At 33.0% G+C, this 16,145-nt stretch overlaps 1 protein-coding gene across 1 annotated transcript in view; it reads left to right on the top strand.

Annotated features, from left to right (window-relative positions):
• Window positions 1–16,145, top strand: part of KIF18A (kinesin family member 18A) — an 85,536-nt gene that overhangs the window by 56,580 nt on the left and 12,811 nt on the right. Inside the window, exons 15-16 of the mRNA XM_081261697.1 lie at window positions 11,061–11,502; window positions 12,095–12,202. Coding sequence (XP_081117823.1) covers window positions 11,061–11,502; window positions 12,095–12,202 — 550 coding nt within the window. The remainder of the gene's footprint in view (window positions 1–11,060; window positions 11,503–12,094; window positions 12,203–16,145) is intronic.

Below are 16,145 nucleotides of genomic sequence, written 5' to 3'. Positions count from 1 at the left end.
TTAAGTGTGGAGCCAGCAGGATTTCCTGGCAAATTGGATTTAGGATATGAGAGAAAGAATGGCAGGATATGAGAAATATAAGAGAAGGAAAGGTCTAGAAGTCTCCAACATTTTGAACTTGCAGTCTGAAATAATGGAGTCACCTTAAAAGAAGAGATGGGGAAGATTCAGGTGGAACACATTTACTGAGTAGAGGTGGTAAAAAATTAATAAGAGTTCAGTTATGGGCAGGTTATATTTGTCTAAGATATATCCAAGTGGAGACATCAAACAGGCAGTTAAGAATTTGAAGTTCAAGAGAGAAGTCTAAGCTGAAATACAAATTTGAGGGTTGTTAACATTTAGAGAATATTTAAAGCCATAGTCCTGGATGAAATCACCATAGAATATTAACTCTTTCCTGCAGTATACAAGGTGCAGTTATACCTTCACGTTTTATCATTTGGTGTTAACTTTGAAATGTCCTTCTTATGCTGAATCTTATAGCTTTCGTGTAGTAAAGTCTTTTTTCCTCAATGCTTTTGGAATCATTCTTCAAAAAGCCTTCTCAACCATAAGTTTTAATTTCCCCTTCCATTTATTTTCTTCTAATTTATTTTTGGTAGAAGATGATGGGCAAGAATACAATTTTATTTTTTTAAAGGAATCTGTCATTCTTGTCTGGGTATATGCATGTGTTTGTGTGTTTTTGAATAGTCATATGCAATTCTGTTTATTGAATTTCCATTCCATTTTTTTTTTGTCTTGTTTATCTTTCTAAGGCTGGTGGTAGCTATTATTTCAATAGTTGATACATCATAGTATTTTTTTTTACCTGTAGCAGTACTTATCCCTCTTCATTATTGTTTTTAAAGAATTCTTTGCTGTACCTAAGTAGTGATTGTTAACATAGTTTTTTTTCTGCCTCTAAAGAAATAGCCTTTTAAAAATTGACAAATTAATTATGTCTTTATATTTTCCCACTATCAAATGTTCTCAATCTTCATATCTTTTTTATGTTCCTCAGTAAAGTTTTCTTCATATATTTCCTGTACATTTGTTATTTAAGATTTTTGTAAATATAATATTTTGTTTTTGTTATGTGGACTACTTTTTATTTTTCTTACACTAATAAACATATTACATCTTATTCAGGAGAAAAACTAACTTTTAAACTCTGATTAATTTTAATACTTTAGAATTTTGAGTAGGTATTTATGGGACTTAAAATCTGTCTCCAAACTACTTATCTATTGACTTGGCCTAAAATATGCACCTATTTTAGGTCTAGAAAACAGAAAGCACACTCACTGAGTACTGTGCAAGATGGGGGTGCTGACAGCAATGTTTATTTATGGAACTGATAAAATTTCTGACATTAAATGAAAAGTCAAGATTTCCTCATAATCCATCTGGAAACTCACATTTAGTAATATTTCTGTCTCTAACCTTTCCTTTTTTAAAAAATTTTGCACCCTGTGTCAGTGATTTTTATCTCAATGCACAATAAAAGACTAGTAGGAACCAGTCTTATAGTACAGATATTCTGATTGAATGCAGAATTCCTACCTAAGTTCCCCCTAAAATTACTTGAATAGAAGGAAATTTCGTATAAAAAATAGGAATTCAATACTACATATAACAAATATAAGATCGCAAAGTGTTTTGTAATAAATCTTCCCAATTCTTTCCCATTTGGCAACAAAATTTAGTCATTGCCAATAGATGTAAGTCATACTTATTGCCTGAAATGCATTTCATTTGACCTTTGGTTCCCAAGTACTTGAGACAGTATTTAATTGTTGATCTACAAGTGAATATTGTATAAATCAAAGGATCTTTGCATTGTTCTTCCCCCTACACACACATCTTAAATAACTGTGAACACAGGGAGAATGAAACTGAGTAGATAGTATTGTGACTACTATTTCCCGCAGAGACAAATATCAGAAGATTATGGTTGATTTACTATTCAAAGTTCTGGGTTAATTGAAAAGACTATAATGCATCCTTAGTACATGAGAAATGTATTCTTCTTTGTATTATTTTGCATATAGCTGATATTGTTTGTGTTGGAACTAATACAGCAATAACCACAATAGTATCATAAATGCATTGTAAAATGATTGTTTAGTTAATTTGGTGTGGTGCCTTAACTTTACACATTTCTTCAAATAGTTCAAATCATTCACTTGTATGATTTATAACTATGAATTCCCTGAGTCACGAGGCTGTTAAAAAGAATCCAAATTTTATGCTTAGTACAGTAATTGTATCATAATTTGTAGCCTACAAGTATTTACTGAAATGCATATATTAATACTTGATTTCACTTTAGAACTTTGCTACCTAATTTTGATTAAGCCTAGTTTCCCAAAATACTTGCTCATGTACATATTAACAGGAATGTTAGCAAAAGAATCTTTGCCATCATTTTGTACCAAATCTCAATTAGATCTAATCCCATTCATCAATGTCTTACTGTCTTGAACCCTATTTTGCAGGCTGTGACTCATGCTTAATACTGCATTCTGCTTTTTACACTAACATACAGCCCTGTAAATCTTTTAACATTTACAGTCTTAAGCTTTTGATAAATTAGTACCTCTGGGTGAAATCATTCAGAACACACAATGTGGCACATCAAAAGATGACCCCAAAAGGCCTGGAGAGGGACTTTAAACTCATTAGTGATAAATTATCTAGTCTTTATTTAAGGGAACCATCTATAAAATATTTCAGAAAGCTAAAAATTGAATATTGAACCCCCTTATGTAAGAAACCACATGAATTGCCAGTTAGTATATACCTTAGAGATTTATTTTAAAAAGAGGAAAAATAAGATTTTTTATTACTTAATTCAATTTACTTTGAAACATTTAAGAAAATTTGTCATGAGGAATGAATAATTATAGTGACATCTAGTTTCCATGTACTTGTCATTCTCCTCTACAATCTACCTTTCACAATGCCACCAAAGTATTTTCTTAATAAAGTGTGGGGCTTTTAGGAAGCTTTCAAAGGCTCTCCCTGTCCTATCAAGCTATAGACACTTCCATCCAGCACCTGGTTTCTCAACCTTCTTTTAAATATGCTTTCTATTCCTTACTTCTGCAGTTTCCAAGCTTTTTTCTCAATCCCAAATGTTGCTTCCTCTATCTCCATCTCACATGCCAACTTATTAAATCCTTCTACATATTGAAAATCCATTTTAAATACTACCCTTTTTATGTAACTTTCCCTTTAATGAGTCATCTCTCCTTAGCCTGCATTTTATTCCTTTTCATTTTCATTGCTATTTAGAATTTCACTATTATAGCAATTATCACATCTTCCCTCTCCCCATCAGGAAACTGTTTATAACTTTACTGATAGTCAAAAAGTTAAGCCAGCCAGGCACAGTGGCACATGCCTGTAATCCCAGTGGCTCTTGAGGCTGAAGCAGGAGGATCACAAGTTCAAAGCCAGCCTCAGCAACAGCAAGGCACTAAGCAACTTAATGCAACCCTGTCTCTATGGATAATCCAAAATAGGGCTGAAGGTGTGGCACAGTGGTTGAGTGCCCCTGAGTTCAATTCCCAGTACCCAAAAATAAATAAAATAATAAATAAATAAATAAATAAATAAATAAATAAGTTAATGAAAAAGTGAACATTTTTATGTACTCATTGTCTAATTGTAATTAGTTCTGAATTACCTGTTTATTTCCTTTGCTTAATTTTTTTCTGTTAATCTCTTAATTATTTTGAGTTGTTTTTCTTAAACTTACAAACGTATGCCTAGAAATACATATACATACATGAATTCTAAACCCTATGTCAAATATGTTGCATGCATTTTTTGTTTCTTTGGGCAGTATGTTCTTGTGTGGTGCTAGGAATTAAACCCAGAAAACACTAAATAACTTTATTAAAAAAAATGCACATTTTTAGTGTTCAAGAAGGTCCTTTAATGTATCTTTTAGATATTTTTAAGTGTTTCCTAAACTATTAATGAATAATTATTAATAAAGATTAGGGTTGGATTCATTAAATAAAGCTTTGCTTTGTATTGGTCTCCAGAAAATTTAGTAAATTTGGGGGGACCTTCAAATACCAGTATCTATATACCTTTTTCATTTTTATAGTTCACTTAAAAAGAACTCTGATTTAGGGAGTATGTAAGTCCAGCTACCTTCATTTATAGAACTGGGAAAATTTTGCATATATTCACTGTTCATATATTACTTAATCTCTGTATACATGGTGGCTCCATGTCTATAACCTGTCTAAAGAGTAAAACCTCATGTCTTTTAACAGGATAACAAAGGTATAGTCACCTGGCAATGTAGGTGATAGTTATGGTGATGGGGTAAAGGTAACCTGAGGATCCAGCTTCTTTATACAGACTTTAAGCCAATTCTCCTTTTTTTTTTTTTTTTTTTAACCTTTGCCCTATGCTTTCTGAGACTTCTGAGACTTGAAAGTGCTGGTTTCTTATTGGCTTCTTAACATTCTCCCACCTCAGACATTATTTCTGTTTTGTTGTTTATCATTTATAATTTTTATGGAAGCAGTATATATTTTATTATATAAAATAATAAAGAAAAAATCACTCTCAATTTTCAAACCTATACCCTAATATGTTGATGAATTATGCCATATTTTCTTCTGCTGTTTCTGTGACTTATCCCCTTTTTTGTGGCACTTGTTCATATATGCTTTGGTTTGTTTTTTGTTGGTTTTTGCTTTGTTTTGTCAAAATTATGATCATATAAAATTTATATGCTACCTCATTGAACAAGCATTTCCCATAGCATCATCAAATCTTTAAAATATGGTTTTAAATAACAGTGTAACTGTGAATGTTACATGTTTTATTTAGTCATTGCCTAATTGAATTCTTCCTGTGGTAGGGATTCAGCATTTTGTAGTGGAGGAGAACTTGGCATCTGGATTATCAGAAGGCCAGTTTTGTGTGCCAATTCTTTCATTCCTTTATATTTTCCTTTGATAGATGCAGTGAACTTTCTGTTTGCCTATTATTTATAAGTGTACTTTTACTTATAAAATTAAGGAGAAAAAGCCAGGTATGGTGGATCACACCTATAGTCCCAGCTATGTAGGAGGCTGAGGCAGGAAAATCATTTGAGCCCACAAGTTTGAGACCAGCCTGGGTTACATAGTAAGACCCTGTCTGAAAAACTAAAAAATGAGGAGGAAAATGTTTTCACAGATCCAGTAGCACAGTGAGTACACAAAGGGACCAGAGCCGTTGATAGTCTCGGATGGACACTTTGACTGTTCATCCAAGAGCTTCTCAAGCACATGTGATATGGCCACCAATGACAGGAGCAAGCTCCACAGGGAGGGCACATTCTGTTTATTCCTTTCTGCAGTGACCCAGCTGGGCTAGTACTTTATCTTGGGACTTCTTAGTACTATTTCTAGTCTTTAGGTAGTGTCATTTTTTTATATCTCTCAGCCTTATCTTTTCTTCCTTTATTCCGCCTACCTCCTCTTCTCTGGTCCTAATTTAAGGGACTTTAGTGACACCTATCATTGTCTTTTACTTAACTCCCTGAGAAAGCGCTGAAGAATGAAGCATATTACAAGCTATTCTTCTTCATGGCTTTCTTTTTTTTTTTTTTTTTTCTTTTTTTTAATCCATGTGTTCCCATAAGCATTGGGAGTTTTATTAGTCACTTTTTCATTTGAGAAGTTTTTACTTAAGACCCTTCATGGCTTTCTTTATTCCTGTCCTAGCTACACAATATCCTTCAGAAAATCTTCTAATATTCTGGGGGGGAAAAAAAAAAAAATATATATATATATATATATATATATATATATATATATATATATATATATATATATATGTGCCATTATTCTACCATGACCAACATTGGAGCAAATTTTCTCCTGTTTTTGTGTTATAGTCATTTTAAAGGGAATCTGCATGTAAATTAGATGCCTGATGTCTTCTTATGGTAAGAATGTTTTTCAAATGAGACAATGCAAGAAGATAGTTACCATGTGCTGGTTCTGATGAGAGATTCTTCAAGTATTCAGTGCCTTTCTAACTTACTTCCCTATCAAAAAGATTTTACTATCCATCAAATGCATTCATTATAAGATTGCATTTTCAAGCTTGATTACACATGGATTAAAATGCATTGACTTCTTTTTAAGGATATACAAGTTTAAGGCAATAATTAACATACCGGAGTAGTATTCCTTGTTATTGAAATCATAGAATGTCAATTTCTAGAACAGAAAATCTGGTTTTGTTTTAGGTTTTTGGAAATACCTAGAGATGAATTTGTAGAGTGCTGACCTAAAGAGATGCCTTTTCCATATCATTCTACTAAACTTAAGTCCATTTTCCCTTGTGTAACTTCCTAGGAGCCCAAGTTCATTTTCCTTCTCTACTACTTTTATTCTAGCACCATCTTTTACTTGTGCTTACTCCTTTTCTTTCTTTTTTACCTCAGCATCTCTGAATAAGAAATCTCATCCTCAAATCCCAAACATTTTCTGCTGTCTCAAGTCCAGGAGAATCCAAACTAGAGGGAAATAAGCAGTTCCAAGATACCTACCATTACTTGGATCAGAGCTCCTGAATAGAGAACAGGAACTCAACCCTGATGAAGGGAATGTCAGAACAAGAGAATCCCAAATTTGAGGGAATATCATGTGTGTAAAAGGTTTATGGTTTCATAGAAAATCTTGATTTCCATTGATTTACTTGTATAGAATTGATAAAGTCATCCCTCCATATCCCTGGGTTTCATCTCCACAGGTTCAACCAACTTCAGATCAGAAAAACTTGGTAGGAAAAAATGTGTCTGTACTGAATATGTTCAGACTGTTTTTTTCTTGTCATCATTTCATAAGCAATATAAAAATTATTTATATATCATTTACATTGTCTTAGGTATTATAAGTAATCTATAGATGAGTTAAATTATATGGGAGGATATGCATAGGTTATATGCAAATACTGCACCATTCTATATTAGAGAGGAACTCAAGCAGATTTTAGCATTTAAGGGTGATCCTAAAACCAATCCCCCATGCATACTGAGAGATGACTCTATACTACTCCTTTCTGTGAACTCTTCATTGTTCTATCATAGGCACCTGTGTATGTCATTGAATATGTTTACTCTATATGATTTTTATCTGATCATTTGATTATAACACCCTTCCCACATCTCTCCATCACTGTTGGTACCACTCTCATTCAAAATGTTATTTCTTGCAAGAGCTCCAGCAATAGCCTTGTTACTGATTTCTCTATCAACATATACCTATTCAAACTTCATTCTCCACCCAACAACCAGTCTTTTTCCAAAACATCAATCAGATTGCATCACATCCGTATTTAAAGTCCTCCACAAATATCCCTTTGCTCTTAGAATAAATCTAACACATTACTTTGTCCATAAATCCTTAGATAAATTGGCCCCTTTCAATCTTCGTAGCTTCTTCTCATTTCTACTTGCTCTAACTTACTACACTTTCAGTCACAATAACTTGTCTCTTCCTTGAGCTGAATTCATTACTGCTATTGGGTCTGTATACTTTTTATTCCTCTGCCTCCTTCCCCTTATCTTCATATAGCTGGCTCCTTCACAGCCATTCAAATCATATATCCCCATTCTTAGACTGGCCTTCACTGGCCATTGTAGTTAAAGTCACCCCACCTCCTCAATCTCTCACCAAAATCTGTTTCAGTTTCATATTTTATTATCTCTTTTTTTTTTTTTTTTTTTTTTTTGGTCCCAGGGATTGAACCCAGGGGCTTAACCAATGAGCCACATCCCCAACTCCTTTTTATATTTTAGAGACAGGGTCTCGCTAAGTTGCTTAGGGCTTCACTAATTTAGAGATTGGCTTTGAACTCACAATCCTTCTGCTTTGGCCTCCTGAGCCATGAGGGTTACTGGTGTGTACTATTGCACCAGCTCATATTTGCAACTCATTTGTCACAATGTTAATTAATTTATTGATTGATATCTCCCTTCTCCAGTTAAAAATGTAGCTTTATAGCTGTCTTGTTTACTACTATACTCCCAATGCCTGCATGTTACATGGCCTAATAACAATGAATTCTCTTTATGAAAGTGCAGTCTTCTTAGATTTTTGCTGTTGTACCATAACTGACTGTAACTTTTTTTCCTTTCATTAAAAAAAAAAAAAATGCTCTTGTCTTTAGTGACGTTTTAACAAGTCTCATTCCTTTACATCCTATGATCCTATGGATTATAACTATCTCAGGGCAATAGAAATGCAGTACACCTACAATATGTTCAAGTGTTTTAAAGTCCCAAAAGATGACGTAGAAACAGCAGAATTGTTCAAAACTGTAAGATACACTGCTGCCTACTCCTTCTTACATATACTTAAGTATATTATGCACTGATCTAATTCCTTAGTCCTCCCATGTGGCTGCCAATCTTTTCTATACAAGTTTATAACAAAGTATTTTTAATTCCTTATCCCCTTTGTGTAATAACCACACTTCTAGGATGTTTCATTGGCTGCCATTATCTATTAGGGTCCTAGGACAGCTGATAGCCTCACTATGTAATTCCCATTCTTGTTTTATGGAACTTTTCTAAAGGAATTACAATCTGCCTCCAGCTTCCTTCTTTACCACTTCTATTCTGTCGGCCCAACAATTATGGAATTTTGTTAGATAGTATTTTCCCAAGCTGAATCAGGAGAATCTATACATCTACCTCAAGCCTGCTCTTCTGGAAATTTACCATACATCTCTTTTCTCTGATGGAAAAATACAGCATATCTCTTTTATAGGCATAGACCTAGCATGTCCAATAGTTTTTACAGCCAATACGTGCCCCTAACCCAATATTTTCCCTCTTAAAATAGCTACACTTATCTTTTTTTTTATTTTTTTATTTTTTTTAATTTTTTAATTTATTTTTTTCCTACACTTATCTTAAAAGAGAAATATTATTTACATATTCTAGAAATTATATCCTGAGTAAAATGTAAGATGTGTGTTTTTATTTTCATTAACAAGTGGAGTTATTATCATTTTAACAGCTTGGCTGTTTAATTTTTATTTAAGCCTTTAAGTTTTGTTTGCTCTGGTTGTACCCTGAACCTTTCTTAGCATCTAGTCAGTCTTTGAGTAGTCCTGAAATGATGATGTTCTTTTATTGCTTTATCTAAATTTAATTACTGAAAGTATAAAAAGAAAAGAACACTTCATGTTTTGTTTTATATGTACTGATATATAGCACCTCTTCTACCAAGCCAAATAAAACAGTGATATGTGAATTCATATTAACATTTCATCTCCATGTTTCTCCTACAGTTTATCATATAGGAGAAGAGTTATAGCTGAGATATACTATTGTGACATTACTATTCTTTTTAGTGACAAATTATTAATCTGATCTTACCAAATATTATGTTGGGTATATGTTAAATTATCCCCTAGGACCTGTGGATATTTCTTCAGTGTCTTGTGGCAAGACTCCCATTTTCATGCTTTTTCTTTTTAGTAACAATAGGAAAAAAGTGGCCTTCCATTCTGGGTCAGCACTTCAGATTAACTCTTCCAGAAAAAAATCTTATTCCTTAAGATTTCATGCTCCATTATGTTCTGAATTTTTTAATGTTGTTATAAAACCTGCATTTGAAAAACACCTATATGTGCTTGTGTGAGCAATAATTTTGTTTTCTATTACAACCTATGATCAGCCTTGATAAACTGAATATCTGATCAAATAAAAGTGAGACATTGTTTAAAAGTATTTAGAGATGACTGTTTTTGAATTAATTATTAGAAGCTGAATTACCGTATTCCCTGTGAAAGTAGTAATGCTAACAGCTGAAGCTTATATTTCTAAAGCCTTTTTTTGAACCCTAAGTGTTTCTGTCATCTAATCCTAGAAAATTCCCTGTACATAAAAAGATAGTATCCCTTTTTTTCCTAGGAGGTATTAATGTCCACACTGCTAAAGTGAGTTGCCCAAGGTCACTCAGTGAATCGTTGGTGAATCCAGAAATAGAATTCAAGTCTCCTGACTCCCAATTCAGTTCTCTATCCTCGATATAGTTTTCTATCCTCTATACCCCTGCTGCCTCTCATGGGAAAAGAAGTTAATCTTCCAGCTATTAATAGCCACCAAATTGGTGGTAGCAGCACAGTGGAGAAAAGTAACTGTCTTTACACTGCAGCATTAGTATAAAAATATCTGGTAATGGAAAATTTGACAAATGTCATGTTAAAGGGAGTGGAAAATTATTTTAAGATCTAGATCTCATTTATCTAGTTCTCAGAAAAGTAAAATTCCTTAATAGAACAGAGATCATATTTTTCTTCCTGTTTTTAAATTGTATTTCCTAGAGGGTAATTGTCAACCTTGCCACAGTAGAGCCTATTGTCAACTAATATGAGAATAATGCATGTACGTACTGGTGATTGCTAAACGTGTATTTTTTAACTTGGTGGAAATTTTGAATTGCTCTATTGAAATAACCCCTATTCTGTTTTCAGTGTTGTGTAAGTTAATATTATATAGTAAAGCAAATGTAACCAATTGGGAATTTTACTTCATGATTTAAAAACTTGGGGCCTTCTTGATGTTTTAGAGTAATTGCTTTTTCAGAGTGGTAAGAGTTAAAATACTGTGAACTCTTCAAATTATGTTCATTTATCTTTGATATTAAAGCTAACTTTTCTAAATCTGTGAGTTTTATAAGACTGGAGACAAATAAACCAAGTAGAATGAATAATTAGCTATGTACCTGACATCATAAGAGATATATTTATTTAATTTACCTGGGATTTTATTGGTTACTGCCATTCTATCTTAAACCCAAGTTAGATATGAAGCTGGAAATTGCTTATGAATTGTTGGATTTGGTTGAAAATAATGAGTTTATTAATTTTATTTAAAGTTTTTAGCATTAAATCATTTTTTCTTCCTTTCTAACTTATTTTCTTTTATGTTTTTATCAACTGGTGAAGATTACTTTTATTAGTGATTTTTTTTTAAATGAATGGGATTATTAGAAAACTATTTAGGTAACATCATTAAACTTTTCAATTTTATTGAACAGATGCATCTTCAAGTGAATCTAATCTGCTTAAAATTACTCCACAAAAAAGAACTCGCAGAAAATTAATGCCTTCTCCCTCAAAAGCAAAACATACTCAGAAGTCTACACTGTCTGAAAGTATACAGCTTAATGATTCTCTCAGCAAAGAGCTTCAACCTATTGTGTATACTCCGGAAGACTGTAGAAAAACTTTGCAAAATCCATCTCCAATGGTCTTAATAAAATCATCATCACATACTAGAAGTTTTCAAGCCAGCGGCTCAAATATAAACAGTGATAATTCACGAAAAATGCTGTGTGAAGTAGATAGCCCTTTTAAGAGGAGAATAGAACAAAGACAGGAGGATTTGGACTCTACTTTTACTATATGTGAAGATACCCGGAGCTTAAAGAATAAATTACCTGAACAGGAATCACTACCAAACAAAAACACTTTACAAAGGTACAAAGAAAAGAATATTTTCCTATTATTTTGTTTCTGAATATAAATCCACTAACAATATTTTAAAGTCTTAGATTTGATGTCTTAAATTGATTGATCCTCATTAAGATAAAAAAGACTTTAAAATATGTTTAGTTTGTTCTTTATATTCCAAAGTTACATAACATAAGCCATTACTGGGGTATTACCATGTTTGCTATTACTCATTAATGTCTTCACTAAAGGAAATTTCACTGGTTTTTTTCCACATTTTTCAAACCTGAGCTTACTCTGAAGTAGTCAAGGTATCATTGACTGTATTTCCTCTGCATAAATATTCATCTGCATCATCACACTCACTGTAAATATGGGAAGGAAAATAACTTTGCCTTTCTATACTGTAGGGAAAACAGAAATTTCTTAGTAATGACTCTACCCGTGGGTTTAAAAAAGAAGAAAATCCCAGGGCATGTGAGGGGAATTTTGTAGTGTAGAGGAATGTTTTCCTTTATATATCTATCAAATTGTTTCTGAAAGTATATACCCCTTTTCTTCATAATATAAAGCAAGCTTATTCTCTCTCTCTTTTTCCCCCCAAATATTTAATATACAGACTTGACCCTTCTTCGTTCTCAGCTAAGAATTCTGTGCCTATATCAAGTACAATGCCCTCTTACATGGCAATGACTGCTGCTGCCAAAAAGAAACGGAAACTAATAAGGTATGATTAAGCATAAACTGGTTTGGTCTCTATAAGATAATCTTTATACTTTTGTTTCCTATAACTCTTTCTTATTTTTTGTAATTAGACTGTCAAGTCATATTTAAGCATACTTATGGAAAATTGCTTTGAATGAGGCACTAGACTTGAAGGGAGAGCTTGCTGAAGCCCAAGTATTTCATTTGGTATTTATATAAAGCGTTCCATCTTTTAGATTATTAAAAATAAATTGAAAATCTCCCAGCTTTCAAAATGTCACTTAAGTTCTTTTCTTCTAGTTGCAATTTTTTACTCATTTTATTATTTGTCCTCTTAAACATTACTGAATTTCTTTAATCCTAGAATTATATTATCTTACTGGATTTTGATATATGACTAACCTATAATGAAGTGGAAAGGCTACTGTTTCTGGTTATGACACTGTAGCTTGTGTCAGACCAAGCCACCCATCAAAAACAATTACAAATGTTTTACAGTTTTTAAAGCTGGATAAAGTATAACTAACAGCTGCTTGAAGGCACTGGAAAACAACCAAGGCATCCGGGACTTGAGGGTCCAAGGTCCTAAGGAAAGGGCTAACAGATTCTAGAGAGAGAAACTTTCTCTGCTCCTTTTCCTCCATTTACTACTTGTGAATTCATGGCCTAACTCATAGAGGCCAAATGGATAATGGAAGCTTAGAGTTATTAACAGTCTCACTGAACTAGGGAAACAAGATCACTCTTCAGCTTTTGCCCTCAAGGTTTGCCAAGTTCTTAACTCTGGAGTAAGAGGCCAACCAAGAAACCAAGCTGAAAGTAACTGCTAAGAGACTAAAGTATTAGCAGAATTTTGATATTCTTACAGAGCTACAACAGAAGAATTAGAGTTCAGGGAACATAATGAAGAGGAGGTCCTATCAAACACCCAAGACTTTACTTAAGATTCTTGAAGGGCTATTAGTAAGACAAACTAGAAATAGAACAGTTCTCGTAAGGCTGAAACAGACCTTAAATCATCTCATTCCTTACTTAGATCAATGTAATATCTCTCTTCTCTTCCTTCTCGACAACAGAAAATTTTAATATTTCTGGAAGAATATTATCCAGAACCTATACAGCTTTTCATATATGTTTGACATTTAAACAAAAATTGTAGTTTGCCAGGAGACACAACTGACTGACTGAAAGTCAAGAAGAAGGGGGAAAAATAAGAGGCAATGATGCATAAATGTTGTACAGAGTGAAAATTTCAGACAAGAACTTTAACATTTTAGCTATGATTAATTTCAATAAAGTAGATAAGAGAAAAATTATCAAGAACTGGATTCTCTTAAAATGAATCAGATGAATAGTTTGGAATTAAAAGAGAATTTAGCAAAATTAAGAACTCAATAAATCAATTGAACAAATCAATCATAGCAAAAAGAGAGTATTATTGAGTTAGAAGATAGATGTATAGAAAAATATTCAAACTGATGCACAAAAGGAAAGAAAGATGGAGCCAGGTGCAGTGGTGCACACCCATAATCCCAGTGGCTTGGAGGCTAAGACTGGAGGATTACAAGTTTAAAAGCCAGCCTCAGCAACTTATTAAGGCTGAGACCCTGTAGAGCCACTTAGTGAGACTTTACCTCTTTCTTTGCCATGTTATTGTGGGGAGGAAAGTGGAAGGCCTTAAAATAAGTCTTTTTTTTTTCCAGATATATTTTATTTTTATTTATTTTTTTATTGATTATTTAAAACATTACATAGCTCGTGATATATCATCTTTCATACATTTGACTCAAATTGGGTTTTGAACTCCCATTTTCACCCCAAATACAGATTGCAGTATCACATCTGTTACATATTCACATTTTTACATAATGCCATATTAGTGACTGTTGTATTCTGCTACCTTTCCTATCCCCTACTATCCCCCCTCCCCTCCCCTCCCCTCCCATCTTCCCTCTCTACCTCCTCTGCTGTTGTTCAATTCTCTCCCTTTTTTTCCCTCCCCCTTGCCCCTCACAACCTCTTATAATTTTATGTATCATTGAAGGTCTCCTACCATTTCCATATGCTTTCCCTTCTCTCTCCCTTTCTCTCCCCCCATTCGTCTTTGTTTAGAATTTGCAGGGAAATGGATGGCATTAGAGCAGATTATGCTAAGCGAAGCTAGCCAAGCCCTAAAAAACAAATGCCAAATGTCTGCTTTGATATAAAGAGAGCAACTAAGAACAGAACAGGAAGGAAGAGCATGAGGAAAAGACTACAGTAAAATAAGTCTTTTAAATTTTCTGTTTTCTACCATAGACCTGTTGTCATCTAGGCTACAGGAAACAAATTTACAAATAGCATACTTATTCATGATTCTCAGAGTATCTTCTAATAGGTGAATTTAGGATCTGTTCTTGCAGCTTCAAAGCAAAGTGCTGAAGACCCCTGAAATGTGTAAATTTAAAACTTATGGGTTGATTTGTCTTGAATGTCTCTGACTGTCCATGACACTTAAAATTTTGTGCAGTAGTGCTCCCTTACATATGGTTTCAGTTACACTGAACCAAAGTCTGAAAATATTAAGTAGAAAATTTCAGAAGTTAACAATAAGTTATAACTTGCATGCCATTCTGGTAGCATGATGAAATCTTGCACTCTTTCTCTCTTTCTCACTTCTTGAAGCACCCAGTTTACCCACCATATCAATATGGCATATGCTGCGTGCCTGTTAGCCACTTAGTAGCTACCTTGGTTATCAGATCGACTCTCCTGGTATCACAGTACTTGTTTTTCAAATTCCCCTTGTTTTACTTAACAGTTGGCTAGAAGCAAAAAAGCAATGATGCTGGCAATTCGATATGCCAAAGAGAAGATGTAAATTGCCTCCTTAAAAAAAAAAAAAAAGAAGAAGAAGAAGAAAAGAAAGAAATTTATCATGTATATGTATGTATAAGGAAAAATAGCATGTATTGGAATCAGTATGATCCATGATTTCAGGCATCCACTGCGGTCCTGGAATGATACTCTGTAGCTAAGGATCAACTACTTACTATATTTTGCTAAGGGACAAATTTGAATTATGCAATTAGTGCAGCTCATTTATTCAAGTCAGCCACTTCATGAATAAGCCTAGCTAGCTGTCATCATCTGTTTCATCCATTTTATCACTAATTTGTATTATGTCAATTTTGTCTTTCATTCTATTCATTAATGTTAAATTTTCTGGTTCTTTACTGGTAACATGCTCTGTTGTGTTTACTAAAATCTAAGAATAATCTTAAAATGTAAACATAGTCATTACCAAATCACATGATTTTTCAAGAAATGTCTAGGTATGTGACCTGTGTGTTTGGAGTGGTTTTAGATGAGTTAAAAGACATGAGCAACTCATATTATGAAATCACATTAAAGGACATGTAAAGAAAGTAACTCGATTTCTCATATCCTATTAACTACTTTATTACATTCCCTCTGGTACAAATAATTAGATCCTGCCATTAACTATGGTTAGAAGAGATTAATGCTAGAAATGTACATAATTACTTTTTTTTAATCTTCCTTTTCCTCAATTAAAGCTACATGAGCTTGAGCATAATAAACTCTGGTATTTTCCACTTAGCATCTTTATATACATATGTAGGTGTGTATATATTCTAATATGGTTTTAAAAACTGAAGAAGGAAATCTTCATGTTTATTTATTTATTTTATACCCAAAAATGGCCTCACACTTGTTATTCCTTTTTAGTGTTTTTAGAAAGATATCTCATAATTCTAACTAGAATTTAGTTCAACTGAAAGATTATGATATATATTGTTTACTAAATAGTACTATATATGTAAAGAAGCAGAAGATTAATTCTGAAGTTTTAGTAGTTTTAGTTATAGAAATATATTGGAAGACTCTGGATGTCTTCTCAATATCATATTTAACATAATTTGTATTTATACTCATAGCAATTTTAAGTCTTTTCTTTATGATAT

This window comes from Spermophilus citellus, assembly GCF_964194105.1.
Source record: "Spermophilus citellus genome assembly, chromosome: 2".
Lineage (NCBI taxonomy): Eukaryota > Metazoa > Chordata > Mammalia > Rodentia > Sciuridae > Spermophilus > Spermophilus citellus.
Note: the sequence above shows the minus strand (reverse complement) of the source record. Positions and strands in the feature narration are given on the sequence as shown.